General features: G+C 55.9%; 1 protein-coding gene across 1 annotated transcript in view; it reads left to right on the top strand.

Annotated features, from left to right (window-relative positions):
- The window catches only part of HS3ST2 (heparan sulfate-glucosamine 3-sulfotransferase 2), a 66,640-nt gene extending 51,568 nt beyond the window's left edge, over positions 1-15,072 (top strand). The window contains exon 2 of the mRNA XM_066278526.1: positions 13,953-15,072. Coding sequence (XP_066134623.1) covers positions 13,953-14,571 — 619 coding nt within the window. The 3' untranslated portion in view covers positions 14,572-15,072. The remainder of the gene's footprint in view (positions 1-13,952) is intronic.
- The last annotated feature ends 4,448 nt before the right edge of the window (positions 15,073-19,520 follow it).

Here is a 19,520-nt window from a genome sequence, read left to right as displayed (position 1 = left end):
GTGATCTGTGTACTGTATTGTGTGTTCGCCACCCAGTCGCCTCTCCTTCCAGCACCGTGGACTCGAGTCCCGGGAGCTTTCTCCACTGCCCACCGTCTCCCCCTCTGGCCGCCACCGTCCTGTGGTCTGTGTCCCGGAGTTTCTGTTTCATGTGTTTGTCTCGTTGGTTTACTTGCTGCCTGCAGGTCTCTGCCCCACAGACGCGTGGCATCAAACGGTTCTTGGTTTCTCCCATCTGACTTGTTTCACTTACCGTGATGCCCTCAAGACCCATCCATGTCGTCACAGAGAGCAGTATTTCATCTCTTCTGATAGCCGAGTGGGGTTCTCATGTGTGTCCATCAGGAAAGTGTGAGAACATGTATTCCTAAAAGACTCAGGCACCCCCATGCTCATCTGTTCATCGCAGCATTACTTACTCACAGCGGCCAAGACGTGGAGACAACCCAAGCGTCCTTCACTAGAGGACTGGATAAAGAAGAGGTGGTACAAGAATATTGCTTTAAAAATAAAAATGGGCCCTGGCTAGTTGGCTCAGTGGTAGAGCCAGAGTGTGGAAGTCCCAAGAGTGTGAAAGTCTCGGGTTCGATTCCCGGCCAGGGCACACAGGAGAGGCGTCCATCTGCTTCTCCACCCCTCCCCCTCTCCTTCCTCTCTGTCTCTCTCTTCCCCTCCCGCAGCCAAAGCTCCATTGGAGCAAAGTTGGCCCGAGCACTGAGGATGGCTCCATGGCCTCTGCCTCAGGCGCTAGAATGGCTCTGGTTGCAACAGAGCAACGCCCCAGATGGGCAGAGCATCGCCCCCTGGTGGGCGTGCCGGGTGGATCCCGATCGGGCGCATGCAGGAGTCTGTCTGTCTGCCTCCACGCTTCTCACTTCAGAAAAATACAAAAAAATAAAGATAAAATAAAAATAAAACAAACCAAAGAGCTACCTTTGGAGCGATGACAGTTCTTCGGTTTGACTTCAAGATAGAGCCGCTAAACAGCATCTACCTTCTTCTACGTCCCGATTGATTCTTGGTATAATAAGGAAACGCCCACGTCTCCTCCGTTACAATCTTCTACAATCAAAGCAAAACAAGAAAGCGCTGACATCTCTCCTTGGACCTCCTTGACAATCAGGAGATTACTTTCCTAATACGTGCATAGAGTTAAATAATAATTACATGTATACGACAGCCCACCCCTTGAAAAAAATGTTGACACAAGCGATCTCATCACCCGATGGCGGTCCTAACCCGACTGGGGGTTTTAAATCACTCCTTTAGAATAAAACCTGTAAAAGAATTTAGTTAGAGGAGCATTGCTGTATTTTTATTTTTGAAACCGCTGAAATGTTTCTGAGCATTCATGGAATCATACTTTTAAACAGTTTTCCGCACATTTTCCTTTCAAAAGGATAATTAATAAGCAAAGTATCAGCCTGACACAGAGGACAGGGTGAATGTTCTTTGCAACTGTCTCTTCTGGTTTTTGCAGGGTTCAGCCACATACACTGTCCTGCTGTAAAATGACCTCCTCGCTCCCTATCCTTTGCTCCAAAGGATATCACCCTTCCTTTGGATCTTCTGATGAAAAAGCACATATTTATATATCTTTAAATTTTGTTAACAAATCTTTGAGGCCTTGCAGAGCACCAGATACTGTGCAGAGTACATTTAATTCTCATTCTCACCCCTAATTATTACAATAATCCTGTAAAGTAGGCACCATAACGGGTCCCTTTTAATGCATGAGAAAACTGAGGCTTCAGGAGGTTAAATAACTTACTTGGGACTTCTCAGTGAACAGGGCATCAATTAGAATTAGAAGCCAGGCCCGGGCAGGTTGGCTCAGCAGTAGAGCATCAGCCAAATGTGTGGAAGTCCTGGGTTCGATTCCTGGCCAGGGCACACAGGAGAAGCGCCCATCTGCTTCTCCACCCCTCCCCCTCTCCTTCCTCTCTATCTCTCTCTTCCCCTCCCGCAGCCAAGGCTCCATTGGAGCAAAGTTGACCCCGGGCGCTGAGGATGGCTCCATGGCCTCTGCCCCAGGCACTAGAATGGCTCTGGTTGTGACAGAGTGACGTCCAGATGGGCAGAGCATTGCCCCCTGGTGGGCATGCCGGTGGATCCCGGTTGGGCGCATGCGGGAGTCTGTCTCTCTGCCTCCCTTCCTCTCATTGAATAAAGAAGAAAGGAAGGGAGAAAGAGTGGAAGGGAGGGAAGGAGGGAGGGAGGAAGGAAGGAAGGAGGGAGGGAGGGAGGGAGGGAGGGAGGGAAGGAAGGAAGGAAGGAAGGAAGGAAGGAAGGAAGGAAGGAAGGAAGGAAGGAAGGAAGGAAGGTCAGGCTCAGCCCGGAGTTTTGTGGGTTTAATCACTAAGTCTTTGTGCCTTTCTACTTCTAAAGAGCTATCCAGCTGGCCTGGCGCTGAGGAAAGTCTCCCAGCAGGTTGAGTCAAAGGGAGGCTCTGCTTGCTCACCTCCCCAGGCACGCAGCATCTTGCTGGAGGCTCCCGTGGGCAGAAGGAAGCGCCTGTGTTGCACAGCAAAGGGCCAGGGTTTGCTGACATGCTCAGTGTGAGTCCACATGGAGACGGCTGACGAGGATTCTGGCTAATTAGCTGTGCAGTTTTGAGAAGGAGCAGCTGTGTGGTGGTAGAAGGCACTTCCCCCTTGTGCCCCGCAGGGCTCTGCGCTGGGGTAGGTATCTCGATTGAACATTTAACGGCTTTGTTAGCAAGAGGCGGGCACCCTGGCTTGGCTCCAGGGTGGGTCGTGGCGTTCTGCTCCGGTCCTCCCCCCAGACTCAGGCAGGTACGAGCTCAGTCCTCACCCTTACGTCTCACAAGCACCCACTCTGCGCCAGCACCTACTCTCACAAGCACCTACTCTGCGCCAGCACCTACTCTCACAAGCACCTACTCTGCGCCAGCACCTACTCTCACAAGCACCTACTCTGCGCCAGCACCTACTCTCACAAGCACCTACTCTGCGCCAGCACCTACTCTCACAAGCACCTACTCTGCGCCAGCACCTACTCTCACAAGCACCCACTCTGCGCCAGCCAACACACTCGGGCAGCCGCGTCCGCGCCTCCTCTCCAGCGCTCCCCACAATCCTGCGCCGTAGGCTTTGTTTTTATCCCCTTGAACGCAGCAGAAGCAGAGGCTCCGAGAGAGGTCAGTGACTTTCCCAACGCTCTGCTGAGTGACAAAAAGAAAAAAAAAAGGTTTCCAAAGCCTGTGTCTTTTTTTCTTCTTCCTCTTCTGCACTCATTAAAAAAAAAAAAAAAAAAAAAGGCATTTGACAAAAGAGGTCCAAGGATACAAAAAGGCTCTGTAATAAAATTTTTTTTTAAAGTTTCCTTTCAGCCCTCCTCCCCTCAGCCCCCCTCCCCCAGGGCCACCCGCTGTGTTCTTGGCGAAGGGGGGGGGCGGGGGGGGAGGAGGAGGGGCGGGGGTCAGCATCACACATCTCCCCTTACTCTTCCACGTTGCTGTTGCAGTCTGTGCGGCTGGAAGGGAGCCTGGCTCGGCACTGGAGCGTCTTATTGAGAAGTTATACGTGCTCTTGGAGCAGAGTGGGAACAGGTTTCCCAGGATTCGCTCCAGCAAAGCCCAGCCTGTTCTCCACACCTCTCAGGACAAGTCACCGCGCACAGCCGGTCGCATCTTTTTATAGGTAGGGTGGGCAAAAGTAGGTTTACAGTGCGTGTGAAACATAAGACAATAATTCATAAATGATCATAGAGGAATAAACTCTGAGTTAATGTTTTGTTTTTGTTTGTTTTTAGCATGCTCCTGCAAACCTACTTTTGCCCACATGATAGAGTAGGGAGAGTGAGAGGTGCTAAATAACCAGGGGTGACTGCGTTCTTCCTTTTGATATCCAGGTTTAGACAACTTTGCACACACGCACGGGGACCAGTTATCATGTATACGTAGTATTTTCTGCCGACAGCTTCGTACCAGCATTTCCCCATTGCCTTAAACATTTTCTAAAAAAAATTTTTTTAATTATCACAGCATCAGCATTTCACGAAATGCATCAACCGTCGTGTAACCAGGATAGCGTGAGGTACATTTGTGTCTGTCCGCTCACTGCTCTAAGGAAATGACACTGTGTTGCTCGTCCTTCTGTCCTATACATCTTTCTGCAACTATCTGAACTTCCTGGTTGTTCAAAAATGCTGTCGTATTTGGATTTGTGTTTCTTTGAAACCTAGTGAATGTGGCTCTGCTGCCAATTTTGTACCTTCCTTCAGGAATTTTGTCCTTCCCTTGGTTTTCCCTTGGGGTGTTTTTCTTATTGATTTATAAGGATTCCACTTATGAAAGATAGTAACTAGTTGTTTATTCTATATGAGACAGAGTTGTGTGTGTGTGCGTGTGTGGGGGGGGTTGTTTTACATATTATTTACCCTTGTGGTGATTTTTCTGTGTGTGTGACAGAGACAGAGAGAGACAGAGAGAAGGACAGATAGGGACAGACAGACAGGAAGGGAGAGAGATGAGAAGCATCATTTCTTCATTGCGGCACCTTAGTTGTTCATTGATTGCTTTCTCATATGTGCCTTGACCAGGGGACTACAGCAGACCGAGTGACCCCTTGCTCAAGCCAGCGACCTAGGGCTCAAGCTGGTGAGACTTGCTCAAACCAGATGAACCTGTGCTCAAGCTGGCGACCTCGGGCTCTCGAACCTGGGTCCTCCATGTTCGAGTCTGATGCTCTATCCCCTGCGCCACTGCCTGGTCAGGCTTGTGGTGATTTTTTTTTTTTTTTTTGTATTTCTCTGAAGCTGGAAACGGGGAGAGACAGTCAGACAGACTCCCACATGTACCCGACCGGGATCCACCCGGCACGCCCACTAGGGGCGACGCTCTGCCCACCAGGGGGCGATGCTCTGCCCCTCCGGGGCGTCGCTCTGCCACGACCAGAGCCACTCCAGCGCCTGGGGCAGAGGCCAAGGAGCCATCCCCAGCGCCCAGGCAATCTTTGCTCCAATGGAGCCTTGGCTGCGGGAGGGGAAGAGAGAGACAGAGAGGAAGGAGGGTGGGGGGTGGAGAAGCAAATGGGCGCTTCTCCTGTGTGCCCTGGCCGGGAATCGAACCCAGGTCCCCTGCACGCCAGGCCGACGCTCTACCACTGAGCCAACCGGCCAGGGCCCTTGTGGTGATTTTTTTAACTTCCAAACTTTCGACCGTGTCTGTGGTCACACGTCGGGTCTGTGTTTTCTTCCTTTGGCGTCACAGATGTAAACACTTCCCAGTTCTCCAGAGGGTGCACGTGTCAGCCCACACACCCATCTTTTACTCTGTTGCCTTCCTGACCTCGAAAGAAAGTTTTCATCTGGAATTAATCCTGACGTAGGTGTGAATCAGAAAACCTGACTTTATTTTTTTTCCCAGCTGATTTGCTGACTGTCCCAGTCAAGTTCCAGTAATCCAGTAATCCATAATTTCCCAACAGATTGAAATGCCAACGGTAGCCTGACAGGCAGTGGCGCAGTGGATAGTGCATCAGACTGGGGTGCAGAGGACCCAGGTTCGAGACCCCGAGGTCGCTGGTTTGAGCATGGGATCATTAACATGACCCCATGGTCGCTGGCATGAGCCCAAGGGTTGCTGGCTTGAAGTCCAAGGTTGCTGGCTTGAAGTTCAAGGTCGCTGGCTTGAGCCCAAGGTCGCTGGCTTGAGCGAGGGGTCACTCGCTCTGCTGTAGCCCCCCTGATCAAGGCACATATGAGAAAGCAATCAATGAACAGCTAAGGTGCCACAACAGAAAATTGATGCTTCTCATCTCTCTCCTTCCTGTCTGTCTCTATCTGTCCCTCTCTCTGTCTCTCTGTCTCTATCACACGCAAAAAAGAAAAAAGAAAAGGAAAGAAAAGAAAAAAAAAATGTCAACTTTACCATGTGTTTTGCTGACAGTTGTGCTTGGTTATGGATTTGAGTTCTGTTTTAGTAATCCATTCACCTGTTCCTGAGCCACACGGTTTAAATGACGGTTTTATCCTAGATATTGTAACAATCTCAGATTCCTGCCTGTGAGTCTTCCTTCTAATACAGTCTTATCTGCAATTGATTCGTCTGAAAGGGACTTCATCGTTGCAAGGTCAAATTCAATTATTTAAATCCTCTTGGTATTGGATGAGAATTGCATTTGACTGATAAATTAATTTGAGAAGAATAGCTGTCTTTCTGATATGGTGACACTTTCCATTTCCCACCCACCCCCACCCCCGTTTATGAAAGTTTTAATTTAACTGTCTATAAATTATAAAACAGTATGAAGTATTCATCGTGTTGGCAGGCATCTTTGTGTTGCTGTACGTGAATGAGACTCACAGCCTGGAGATGACCTTGCCCAGTTGTTGAAGTCAGAACCACTGGGCTTCGAGCCTGGCTTCCCAATCAGTTCCTTGGGCGTTTGGGCAGGTTACTTCCCTGCGCCACAATTTCTTACCTGAATAATAAGACTGATAATACCAATACCTGCCAGGTGCTTTTGACTGTCATGAGGTTTAAATGAGCTGAGCTCCTAAGGTTATTATTATTATTTTTTAATCAGCAATGAATGTGGAATTTACTGAGTGACTTTTTGGAATCCGTGGAGAATAATCTTTTCTTTTTTTTTCTTTCTTTGACCTACTTCTGTGCTGAATTATGTATGATTCTGTATTAGATGTAATGATATGGATTTCCATGGGACGGGGCGGCTTCTCTTTTAATAAATTGTGCTCTGGTAGCGATCACTCGCAATCTTGACTGGTCAGTCTCCCCTGAGAGGCTTCCTACGGGCCAGCTCGCAGGAGCCGAGCCTGCCTGCCGGCGTCCTGCCAGGGTCTCACTCTGGGCTCAGTGGCTCCAAAGTGTTGTCGTCTCCTCCTCTCCCTCCTCCTCCTCCTCCTCCCCCTCTTCTTCCTCCTCCCCCTCCTCCTCCTCCTCCTCCTCCTCCTCTTCCTCCTGCTCCTCTTCCTCCTCCTCCTCCATCTCCTCCTCCCCCCCCTCCTCCTCCATCTCCTCCTCCCCCTCCTCCTCCTCCATCTCCTCCTCCCCCTCCTCCTCCTCCTCCTCTTCTTCCTCCTTCTCCTCTTCCTCCTCCTCCTCCTCTTCTTCTTCCTCCTCCTCCTTCTCCTCCTCTTCTCCCTCCTCCTCCTCTTCTTCCTCCTCCTCCTCCTCCTCCTTCTCCTCTTCCTCCTCCTCCTCCTCTTCCTCCTCCTCCTCCTCCTTCTCCTCCTCCTCCTCTTCCTCCTCCTCCTCCTCTTCCTTCTCCTCCTCCTCCTCCTCTTCCTCTGCCCAGATGGGAGGGAGCAGGGTGGTGACCCGGCTGTCCGGCGGGGCAGCTCCACAATCTCAGCGCTCTTTCTCCTGACCTCTGACACGGACTGGACCTCTGCCTGCACCTCTCACCCCTCCCGGGGTTCTGCTGCCTCCAGGTCCAGGGTGACCGGAAGATCCTGTGGCAAGAATCCACTTTCTTCTCCTTAGTGACACACCCTCCCTTCTCCCCAAAATACGTCTTCCTTTGTCGCTGGCCACCCGCTCTTCACGCTCTTCGCTGGACACTTTGTCTACCGTTTATCCGTCAACTGGGACCCCAGCGGAGCCGAGATACACTGTTACTCACGGGCACTGCTGTGCATTGGGCCTCGACCAGTATCAAACGGCGCACTTTGTCCCACGGAATGTCTTTTCTCCTGAATCCTCTCTGTGTCTTCTGGTGTTAAGTGTCATGGCTCCGGCTCTCTTTAGACCGGCGTCTTCCTGATGTCACCGAACCGCTCCGTTTTCCTAGGACACGTTTCTGTCCCCAGGTGCTGGGTGGTCTTGCAAACACAGATATGAGAAATCTTTCTTGGGGTCCTTCTAAAATGTGGCATTGGGCCCGTCTCCATTGGTTTTTTTTGTTTTTGTTTTTGTTTTTTTCTGAAGCTGGAAACAGGGAGAGACAGTCAGACAGACTCCCGCATGCGCCCGACCGGGATCCACCCGGCACGCCCACCATGGGGCGATGCTCTGCCCATCCTGGGCGTCGCCATGTTGCGACCAGAGCCACTCTAGCGCCTGGGGCAGAGGCCAAGGAGCCATCCTCAGCGCCCGGGCCATCTTTGCTCCAATGGAGCCCTGGCTGCGGGAGGGGAAGAGAGAGACAGAGAGGAAAGCGTGGCGGAGGGGTGGAGAAGCAAATGGGCGCTTCTCCTGTGTGCCCTGGCCGGGAATCGAACCCGGGTCCTCCGCACGCCAGGCCGACGCTCTACCGCTGAGCCAACCGGCCAGGGCCTCCATTGGTTTTTAATATTCACATTTCCACACTTGAACTGTGGTTTTTGCCTTTTTTTTCTTTCGTGCCCTTCTTTTCCAAGATCAAAACTCTGGCCGGTGTGGTTCCTGGTGAGACCTCTCTCCCTGGTTTGCCGACAGCTGCTTTCTCACCGGCTCTCGCACGGCAGAGGGGAGAGGTCACTTCTCTCGTGTCTCTCCTTCCCAGGGCACCAAGCCCCATTCTGGAGGGCTGCACCCCCAGGACCCCTCCTAATACCACCACTCGGGGGGCTGGGGCATCGCCGTGCGGGCCTGCAGAGGAAGGCAAGCGTTCAGTCCACAGCAGACCGTGTGGGTGGCTGCCCCACGCTGAGTGTCATGTTTTTAGAGTTACACACACCCTGATGTGACACTATCCTGCCCCTCACGACCCGATCACCACGATCCAGTCAGTTAATGCATTCATCACCTCACCTCGCATCGGACCGCGTCTCTTAGCAACTCCCAAGGATCCAATCCAGCATGCTTAACGACGGCCACTCATTCTGGACAGGAGACCCCGGGCGTATGATTCCTTGTGTAACTGAAAAGCCGTGCCCTTGGCCGTGCCCTTGGGCCAGCACCTCCCTGTCCCGTCCCGCCCCCCCCCCCCACACACACACACCTCGGCCCCTGGGAGCCGCCATTCTGATCCCTGGCTCCGAGCTCGACACAGAGCGTCCCCACGTCACTGAGGTCCTATAGCGTGTCTTTCTGCGCCTGGCTTATTTCACTCAGCCGAAGAAAAGGAGGGACTGCGGCCGTTTGTGCCAGCGTGGAGGAACCGGAGGCCGTTGGCTCAGGCCAGCAGGCCACATGCCCCGGCAGTCTCTGTGCGGCTATGCCATGCGAGGAGGACCCCTTTCTAGTGTCCACCTGTCACGAGACAGGACCCGGGACGAATCCCGTCATAGACGAGGTGCGGGAGAAAGAAACAGGTGTTTCCGGAGGGAACTGGCAAGCCAGGGGTCTCCGCAGAAGAGCCGGGCACAGGCTTACGCCGCCTCTCACCATCTCCCCGAGGGACGGGCCAGGGCCTGGACAGATGGCGGTGACACTCCAGCCAAGGGACGCAGCCCTCACACCTCCCTCAACTCCCTTCTGACGCAACAGGGCCGACAGCAGCCCTGACAGGCGGCGGGGGGGGGGGGGGTGACCCAATGATGGGGACACCAGGTGCGGGGGAGGGGGGTGACCCAATGACGGGGACACCAGGGGCGGGGGGGGGGTGGTTAGGTGCCGCTCTCTCTGGGAGTTCTCTGGAAAAGCCAGCTTCCTCCTGGCACCCGGGACCTTGGGGACCTCCCAGAAAGTGGGTTTCGACAGAGCTCTGACGGCCGGAAGAGGGAAGCCACCAGCCCTCGGGGGAAGCAGGGTTCAGGTGCGGCTCCTCACACAGGAAAAGGGGACCCACTCACGCTTGTGGTTTATCGGCTGTCAGTGCCTTGCCGACCGTTCTGTCCCTGGCATGCCGTAGGTCAGGGGTCCCCAAACTACGGCCCATGGGCCGCATGCGGCCCCCTGAGGCCATTTATCCGGCCCCGCCGCACTTCCGGAAGGGGCACCTCTTTTTTTTTTTTTCTTTTTTTTCCTTTTCTGCATTTTTCTGAAGCTGGAAACGGGGAGGCAGTCAGACAGACTCCCGCATGTGCCCGACCCGGATCCACCTGGCACGCCCACCAGGGGGCGATGCTCTGCCCATCTGGGGTGTTGCTCTGTTGCAACCAGAGCCACTCTAGCGCCTGGGGCAGAGGCCACGGAGCCATCCCCAGCGCCCGGGCCAACTTTGCTCCAATGGAGCCTTGGCTGCGGGAGGGGAAGAGAGAGACAGAGAGGAAGGAGAGGGGGAGGGGTGGAGAAGCAGATGGGCGCTTCTCCTGTGTGCCCTGGCCGGGAATCGAACCGGGGACTTCCACAAACCAGGCCGATGCTCTACCACTGAGCCAACCGGCCAGGGCCAAGGGGCACCTCTTTCATTGGTGGTCAGTGAGAGGAGCATAGTTCCCATTGAAATACTGGTCAGTTTGTTGATTTAAATGTACTTGTTCTTTATTTTAAATATTGTATTCATTCCCATTTTGGTTTTTTTTTACTTTAAAATAAGATATATGCAGTGTGCATAGTGATTTGTTCATAGTTTTTTTTTTTAGTCCGGCCCTCCAATGGTCTGAGGGACAGTGAACTGGCCCCCTGTGTAAAAAGTTTGGGGACCCCTGCTCTAGGGTGACAATCAATGCAGCGAATGTATGGAAAACGGCAGCTTCACGGGGGGGGGGGGCAAAGGCCTTGCTCTTCTGGGGAGGGGGTAATAACTAGTGCCGAGACCGGCTCCGCCGTGAGTGTGCCCGAGAGGACGGCGCCGCTGGACGTCAGAAACAACACACACAAAACACAGCAGAGAAAAGTGGGTCCAGGGGACTCCCGGCCTCTAGGACCCAGAACCCAGATCTCTGCAGCCTCATCGTGTTTATTGGTCTCTTGGCTCATCAAGCAGATTAGCAGAGCCCTGGTCACGTTAGTCCACAGTGGATTCAGGTGCAGAGAAAGCTGACCCTCCCCTCCCCCATACCCCCCAGGCACGTGGGAAAATGGCTACAGGGATCAGCTGCTTCCTAAACAATCCTCGTAGCGCTGGTGGGGGCAGCGTTCCGCCCCCGCAGGACTTGGCGTTCAGAAGTCCGCACCCAAGACTCGTCTCAAGACTGCAGTTGAATCTCTCTGCCATTTTCCTACAAACTGGGACAACCAGGGAAGGCTCCCTGGCGGAGGTGGTAATAAGCTAAGAGCCGGGGAGGAACTTCCCCTGACCGGCTGCAGAGGGCTTCACCCAAAACACACAACATACAAGCAAACTGGGGGGACACTGAACAGCCCAGTGCGGCCGGCCAGGTTAAGGAGAGGCACAGACAGAGGTGGGTTTGACGCGGGCGCCCCGGGTGAGGCCAGGGGACCGGAGAGGCATGATGGCAGGATCCGAGATGAAGACGACTGGGAACCAGGGGTCCGGGCTCCCCAGGAACGTGAGGACGAATGCTTTGGGGGGTTGCTCTATCGTAGGGTTAGGAGGCAGAACCTTCTATCGGTGGTTCTCAACTGCCTTCAATTGGAATCACATGAGGAGATTTAAAAAAGTACCCAACCCCAAATAGTTTCAATCAGTTGGTCCAGGATGGGGCCCAGATATCTGTATGTTTTAAAATTCCTTGGGTGGTCTAATGGGTGGCCAGCATTAAAAAATAATTAATGGCCCTGGACGGTTGGCTCAGCGGTAGAGCATCGGCCTGGCGTGCTGGGGACCTGGGTTGGATTCCCGGGCAGGGCACACAGGAGAAGCGCCCATTTGCTTCTCCACCCCCCCTCTTTCCTCTCTGTCTCTCTCTTCCCCTCCCGCAGCCAAGGCTCCATCGGAGCAAAGTTGGCCCGGGCGCTGGGGATGGCTCCTTGGCCTCTGCCTCAGGCGCTAGAGTGGCTCTGGTCACAGCAGAGCGACCCCCCCCCAGGGGCAGAGCATCACCCCCTGGTGGGCAAAGCGTCGTCCCTGGTGGGCGTGCCAGGTGGATCCCAGTCGGGCGCATGCGGGAGTCTGTCTGACTGTCTCTCCCCGTTTCCAGCTTCAGAAAAATATAAATAAATAAATAAATAAATAAAAATAATTAATAATAATAATAAACTACTTTAAAGTAAAACATGACCTTCAGAAAGAAGCCGTGACCCGGAGCCAGGGGTGTTCCCCTCCATCAAGGTCTGAAAGAGACACAGCTGGGAAGGGGCTTCCACGTCGCCCCTGAGAATCTCCTGCAGAGCCAGGGAATTAACAAGGACGGGAACGCCTGACCGGGCGGTGGCACCGTGGATAGAGCGTCGGACTGGGATGCGGAGGACCCGGGTTCGAATCCCCGAGGTCCCCGGCCTGCAACGAACAACTGAGGAGACGGAGGAGCCGCAGAGAAGAGTGGATGCTGCTCATCTCTCTCCCTTCCTGTCTGTCTGTCCCTCTCTGTCCCTCCCACAAGAAGTAAACAAAAACTAAAACATAAGGAAGTGAGAGGTTGCGAGGCCTGGCTTCTGCTCAGGGCGCACTGGCTTGACCCTGGGCTCCAAGTCTGTATCAGCAGGAAGAGACATTGTGTGTGTGTGTGGGGGGGGGGGTAGTGCTGAGCTGAGAATTCCTGCCGTGTGACCAGTTAATTCCACGATGACAGGATACCGATACCTTCCGGTTAATTCCATGATGAGAGGATACCGATACCTTCCGGTTAATTCCATGATGAGAGGATACCGATACCTTCGCTTTGTTCACTTTTCCCCTTGCCACCGACATTCCACGTGATTTTACATGAGTTTCAGGTGCGCAGCGCAGGGGTTGGAACTCAGTTCTGCAACACTGGATATTCCTATAAAATGAGCCTTCCCCCCCACCCCCCAAAAAAACCAAACAGATTTTCTCATGTACAGTATTTGGAGAAAACTCTTTGGCCAGAACGCTATTCAGCGCCTTCGTTGGTATCTTTTCACCGTGTCCTAACCGCGTTAACAGTTTCAAGCGGCGTAAGAAAAACGATGTCACAGAAGTCATGGTCATTCACCCCTGACCTCCTACCACCGCCCCTGCTCTGACCCCTCCCAGAAGCCCCGGCGTTCGTTGTTTAGGTGTTGTTTCTCAGTACCCTCCGAGAGGGGGTTTGTTTCTGCCTTTCTCGGTGCCTCCGGGAGATCCGGCGAAGGGGCTCTGTCTTGCCTCCTGTCACGTCAGCGCTTGGTCTTGGAGTGACCTTGGGAGTCCCTCTGAGCGCACGCAGATCTGCCTGGGTGTCTTCAGGGGCTGTTCCCTCCTGCTTTCACCCATCCTGATAGGCATGTCCTGTCTTAGAGCAGAGCTGTTAAAGACTAAACACCACCAGCAGCAGCAGGAGACATAGTGGGACCCTCGCCAGGGGAGAGCAGGGGAGCCCCCAGAGGTCACAGGGGAGAGCAGGGGAGCCCCCAGAGGTCACAGGGGAGAGCAGGGGAGCCCCCAGAGGTAGAGCAGGGGAGCCCCAGAGGTCACAGGGGAGAGGAGGGGAGCCCCAGAGGTCACAGGGGAGAGCAGGGGAGCCCCAGAGGTCACAGGGGAGAGCAGGGGAGCCCCAGAGGTCACAGGGGAGAGCAGGGGAGCCCCAGAGGTCACAGGGGAGAGGAGGGGAGCCCCCAGAGGTCACAGGGGAGAGCAGGGGAGCCCCAGAGGTCACAGGGGAGAGGAGGGGAGCCCCAGAGGTCACAGGGGAGAGCAGGGGAGCCCCAGAGGTCACAGGGGAGAGCAGGGGAGCCCCAGAGGTCACAGGGGAGAGGAGGGGAGCCCCAGAGGTCACAGGGGAGTGGAGGGGACCCCACTGGGAAGCAGGGTGGAGGAGAGGACCCCCAGCCGCCCCCTCCCGGGGGGAGGGGAGCCCCAGAGGTCACAGGGGAGAGCAGGGGAGCCCCAGAGGTCACAGGGGAGTGGAGGGGACCCCACTGGGAAGCAGGGTGGAGGAGAGGACCCCCAGCCGCCCCCTCCCGGGGGAGGGGAGCCCCAGAGGTCACAGGGGAGAGGAGGGGACCCCACTAGGAAGCGGGGTGGAGGAGAGGACACCCAACCGCCCCCCAGGGGGGTAGGGGAGCCCCGTCTCACGGCATCTGCTTCCGCCGGCAGGAGCCTGATGCCCCGGACCCTGGACACCCAGATCACGCTGGAGAAGACCCCCAGCTACTTCGTCACGCAGGAGGCCCCGCGGCGGATCTTCAACATGTCCCGGCACACCAAGCTGATCGTGGTGGTGCGGAACCCCGTGACCCGCGCCATCTCCGACTACACGCAGACCCTGTCCAAGAAGCCGGACATCCCCACCTTCGAGGGCCTGTCCTTCCGCAACCGCACGCTGGGCCTGGTGGACGCATCCTGGAGCGCCATCCGCATCGGGCTGTACGCGCTGCACCTGGAGCGCTGGCTGCGCTACTTCCCGCTGGCCCAGATCCTCTTCGTCAGCGGCGAGCGGCTCATCACCGACCCGGCCGGCGAGCTGGGCCGCGTCCAGGACTTCCTGGGCGTCAAGCGGTTCATCACCGACAAGCACTTCTACTTCAACAAGACCAAGGGCTTCCCTTGCTTGAGAAGGACGGCCTCGAACCTCCTGCCCCGCTGTCTGGGCAAGTCCAAGGGCCGGGCGCATGTCCAGATCGACCCCGAGGTCATCGACCAGCTCCGGGACTTCTACAGGCCTCACAACATCAGGTTCTACGAGACCGTCGGGCAGGACTTCAGGTGGGAATGAGCCCCGCCCGCCGGGCCCCCTGTGGGTCTCTCTCCCGCCCCGTGAGGTTTGTTCCGGGAGCCTGTCACCCCCTCACCCCCGCCCGGGGGGCTCCAGCCCCCTGTCCCCTCTTGGGTCCCACCACCCTGGAACCCCGAAGCCCAGCCAAAGGCCAGGAGACCACAGCGTCCCCGCCTCCAGCTCTCTTCCCGGTCGGTCCGTCCGGGCAAAGTCCACCTGCTTCCTGTCGATTCCAGACCGTTCCCCTGTGGCCGGGAAGCTGCACGGGGAAACTGCTTTAGGAAGAATGGCCTCCCGGTTATGACAGCTGTTCTGAGTGGGGACGGTGCCGCTGTCCCTGTCACTGTCCACCCAAGCGTGAGCGTGGTCATACCCGCGTGTCCGGGACTTCTCCTCCGAGCTGACCCCTGCTGAGCCGCCCTGGGTGGTGGCATGGGAGACCATCCTCATCCTCACCACGACAGGCAGAGCGGAAGCAGCGGCCCCTCCCACCCCACCCCCGCCACCCCCGGGCCACTCCTCAGAGACAAGTCCTTTGGCGATGGAATCGCCCAGAGCTTTCTAAGCCTGTGGTCTCAGCTCTGCTTGAAGGGTGACTGTCTCTGCTCCCTGTGGACAAAAAGAGAAGAAAAAAGCACATAATTCTGCTGTTACGGGTAACGTGCCTCACTCGAGCTTTCACGTTCAGCATGCGACACAATCATGCTTGTCCATGTGAAATAAATATGGCTCTCTCATGTCCTGAGCACTGGGCTTTTCTCCACACGGCGGACTGGGTTCAGGCCTTCCCTGCACCTTGGGGGCCGGTGCTGGGGACAGCCTGGGGGGATGGTGAGAGTGTGGTGTCAGTGAGGGTGTGGTGTCAGTGAGGGTGTGGTGTCAGTGAGAGTGTGGGTGTCAGTGAGGGTGTGGGTGTCAGTGAGGGTGTGGTGTCAGTGAGGGTGTGCAGATGTGTGCTGGGGACAGTCTGGGGGGTGAGAGTGTGGTGTCAGTGGGGATGTGCAGATGTGTGCTGGGGACAGCCTGGGGGGATGAGGGTGTGGTGTCAGTGAGGGTGTGCAGATGTGTGCTGGGGACAGTCTGGGGGGGCGGTGAGAGTGTGGTGTCAGTGGGAGTGTGCAGATGTGTGCTGGGGACAGTCTGGGGGGTGAGAGTGTGGTGTCAGTGGGGGTGTGCAGATGTGTGCTGGGGACAGCCTGGGGGGATGAGGGTGTGGTGTCAGTGAGGGTGTGCAGATGTGTGCTGGGGACAGTCTGGGGGGTGAGAGTGTGGTGTCAGTGGGAGTGTGCAGATGTGTGCTGGGGACAGTCTGGGGGGGCGGTGAGAGTGTGGTGTCAGTGGGAGTGTGCAGATGTGTGCTGGGGACAGTCTGGGGGGTGAGAGTGTGGTGTCAGTGGAGGTGTGCAGATGTGTGCTGGGGACAGCCTGGGGGGGTGAGGGTGTGGTGTCAGTGAGGGTGTGGGTGTCAGTGAGAGTGTGGTGTCAGTGAGGGTGTGGGTGTCAGTGAGGGTGTGGGTGTCAGTGAGAGTGTGGTGTCAGTGAGGGTGTGGGTGTCAGTGAGAGTGTGGTGTCAGTGAGGGTGTGGGTGTCAGTGAGGGTGTGGTGTCAGTGAGAGTGTGGTGTCAGTGAGGGTGTGGGTGTCAGTGAGGGTGTGGTGTCAGTGAGAGTGTGGTGTCAGTGAGGGTGTGGGTGTCAGTGAGGGTGTGGTGTCAGTGAGGGTGTGGTGTCAGTGAGAGTGTGGTGTCAGTGAGGGTGTGGTGTCAGTGAGGGTGGGGGGTCAGTGAGGGTGTGGGTGTCAGTGAGGGTGTGGTGTCAGTGAGGGTGTGGTGTCAGTGAGGGTGTGGTGTCAGTGAGAGTGTGGTGTCAGTGAGGGTGTGGTGTCAGTGAGAGTGTGGTGTCAGTGAGGGTGTGGTGTCAGTGAGGGTGTGGTGACAGTGAGAGTGTGGTGTCAGTGAGGGTGTGGGTGTCAGTGAGGGTGGGGGGTCAGTGAGGGTGTGGGTGTCAGTGAGGGTGGGGGGTCAGTGAGGGTGTGGGTGTCAGTGAGGGTGTGGGTGTCAGTGAGAGTGTGGTGTCAGTGAGAGTGTGGTGTCAGTGAGGGTGTGGTGTCAGTGAGAGTGTGGGTGTCAGTGAGGGTGTCCAGATGTGTGCTGGGGACAGTCTGGGGGGTGAGAGTGTGGTGTCAGTGGAGGTGTGCAGATGTGTGCTGGGGACAGCCTGGGGGGATGAGGGTGTGGTGTCAGTGAGGGTGTGCAGATGTGTGCTGGGGACAGCCTGGGGGGATGAGGGTGTGGTGTCAGTGAGGGTGTGCAGATGTGTGCTGGGGACAGTCTGGGGGGGGCGGTGAGAGTGTGGTGTCAGTGGGGGTGTGCAGATGTGTGCTGGGGACAGTCTGGGGGGTGAGAGTGTGGTGTCAGTGGGGGTATGCAGATGTGTGCTGGGGACAGTCTGGGGGGTGAGAGTGTGGTGTCAGTGGGGATGTGCAGATGTGTGCTGGGGACAGCCTGGGGGGATGAGGGTGTGGTGTCAGTGAGGGTGTGGGTGTCAGTGAGGGTGTGGTGTCAGTGAGGGTGTGGTGTCAGTGAGGGTGTGGTGTCAGTGAGGGTGTGGGTGTCAGTGAGGGTGTGGTGTCAGTGAGAGTGTGGTGTCAGTGAGGGTGTGGTGTCAGTGAGGGTGTGGTGACAGTGAGAGTGTGGTGTCAGTGAGGGTGTGGGTGTCAGTGAGGGTGTGCAGATGCGATGCACCCAGCCCCCAGGTGTAAACATCACAGAGAGACCTGTAAGGACAGCTTTCTGAAACGGATGACGAGCTATGTCCACTCTCAGCTTCTGCTTTTGAAGCTTTGCATCCCAAATGCCACACGAGAGGCCCGGGGTTTGAGAGGACATCAGATATGTTTTGATTAGGCCAGTGTAAGGTTTTGAAATCATTTCTAATGTTTTCGTCTTAGGAGGGTTTATATGAAAATAATGGATATCCAGATTTTTTTAAATTAATTAATTTATTTTTTATTTTAGTGAGAGGAGGGGAGGCAGAGAGACAGACTCCTGCATGGACCTCAATGGGGATCCACCCAGCCAGCCCACTAGGGGGCAATGCTATGCTCATTCTGGGTGTTGCTCTGTTGCTCAGCAACCAAGGTCTTCTTAGCACCTGAGGTGGAGGCCATGGAGCCATCCTCAGTGCCGGGGCCAACTTGCTCCAATCGAGCCTTGGCTGCAAGGGAGGAGAGAGAGAGAAAGAGGGAGAGAGAAGGGGGAAGGGTGGAGAAGCAGATGGGCACTTCTCCTGTGTGTCCTGATCAGGAATCAAACCCGGGACATCCACATGCTGGGCTGATGCTCTACCACTGAGCCAACCGGCCAGGGCCCATGTGTATATTTTCTAACGGCCGCTTGGGCATGCAGAGCCTGTGCTCTAGCACGGGAGGGATGCACAGCCATCTCCGGACGGGCTGCACTCCTGGTGTTCCAACCCCACCTGCCCCTTTCTGATCTAGTGGTCTGCCTGGCCGCTGTGGGCCTGGAGTTCACAGCCCTGCCCTGGGTGAGCACTGGGACCCCAGGACACAGAGCCAGTGGTGCCCCGGCATCCGCGATCGCCAGTTTCCTGGGTCATCTGCTGCTTCTCCTCCCTCGCCCTCGGCTCCAGCCTCACGGAACCGCGGCTGGGCCTTCTTCTCCGGACTCTTTCACCCCTTTGCCTGGAATGCCCCGCCCCACCCGCATCTCCAGCCAATAGAAACCCACCCTGCGTCTCCAGCCAATAGAAACCCACCCCGCCTCTCCAGCCAATAGAAACCCACCCCGCCTCTCCAGCCAATAGAAACCCACCCCGCCTCTCCAGCCAATAGAAACCCACCCCGCCTCTCCAGCCAATAGAAACCCACCCCGCCTCTCCAGCCAATAGAAACCCACCCCGCCTCTCCAGCCAATAGAAACCCACCCCGCCTCTCCAGCCAATAGAAACCCACCCCGCCTCTCCAGCCAATAGAAACCCACCCCGCCTCTCCAGCCAATAGAAACCCACCCCGCCTCTCCAGCCAATAGAAACCCCGAGCGTGCTCCTGTAAGATTTCACCCGGTGTCCCTTACCGGGTATCCGTGAAGCCTTCCCAGCCAGGCTGAGTCACCCGCTCACTCTTGTGTGTTCACCTGTTGGTGACGGCTTTTCATCAGCACGAGATAATCACTCTTCGTTCAAATGCCTGCCTTGACTCTAGACCGGGAACTTCTTGGGGGTCAAGCATGTAGCTTGCTAGCATGTAGCAGGCACACAGCACATGTCTGATGGATGAACATGGGACCAGGTAGAGGAATGTTGGAGGCCCCGGGGGCCTGGACAGGAAGGTCCCAAGGAACTGAACTTGGGGACACCTCCCAGGTAGCTCCGGAGTACCCACCGGTGGCCAGGGAAGATGACTGAACCCCTAGGGGACTTTGTCCGCTCCGACAGGCATCGTGGAAGTTTCCTGGAAATGAGAGTCTGGCTTACAAGACCAGGGGACAGAAAAGCCTAAGTGTACGTCCGTGTCTCGACCCATGTTCCTGCCCCAAACGTTTTTACAGGCGTCCAAGTGACTGACGCCATGGTGTCTAGAAGCCCGTTTCGGGGAGTTTGGCAGGAACACCGAGGCCAGGGGGAGCCACTACCTCCCAGAAGCAGGGACTTTCCCGGAGGGGGTGACGGGGGAGCCACACCAGAAAGCGTGAGTAGGACACCTCCCAGAGAGAGGTGTCTTTTTTCTGCAAGAAAATACCTGCAGAAAGAGTAGGAGTTCTTCTTCTGGAGAAGAGTGTCATAGGCCAGCCTGAGATGCCCCTGGGGCATGACTTTTCTAGGTGAGTTAAACTGGGAACCAAGGATTGAGGGCACTGGGCTCAATGCCCGGTCACTGGCTCGGACCCTGGGCCCACTGACACCACACCCAGTTCAGAAGCTACTGTCAGTTT

This window comes from Saccopteryx bilineata, chromosome 4 (genome assembly GCF_036850765.1).
Source record: "Saccopteryx bilineata isolate mSacBil1 chromosome 4, mSacBil1_pri_phased_curated, whole genome shotgun sequence".
NCBI classification, from domain to species: domain Eukaryota; kingdom Metazoa; phylum Chordata; class Mammalia; order Chiroptera; family Emballonuridae; genus Saccopteryx; species Saccopteryx bilineata.
Note: the sequence above shows the minus strand (reverse complement) of the source record. Positions and strands in the feature narration are given on the sequence as shown.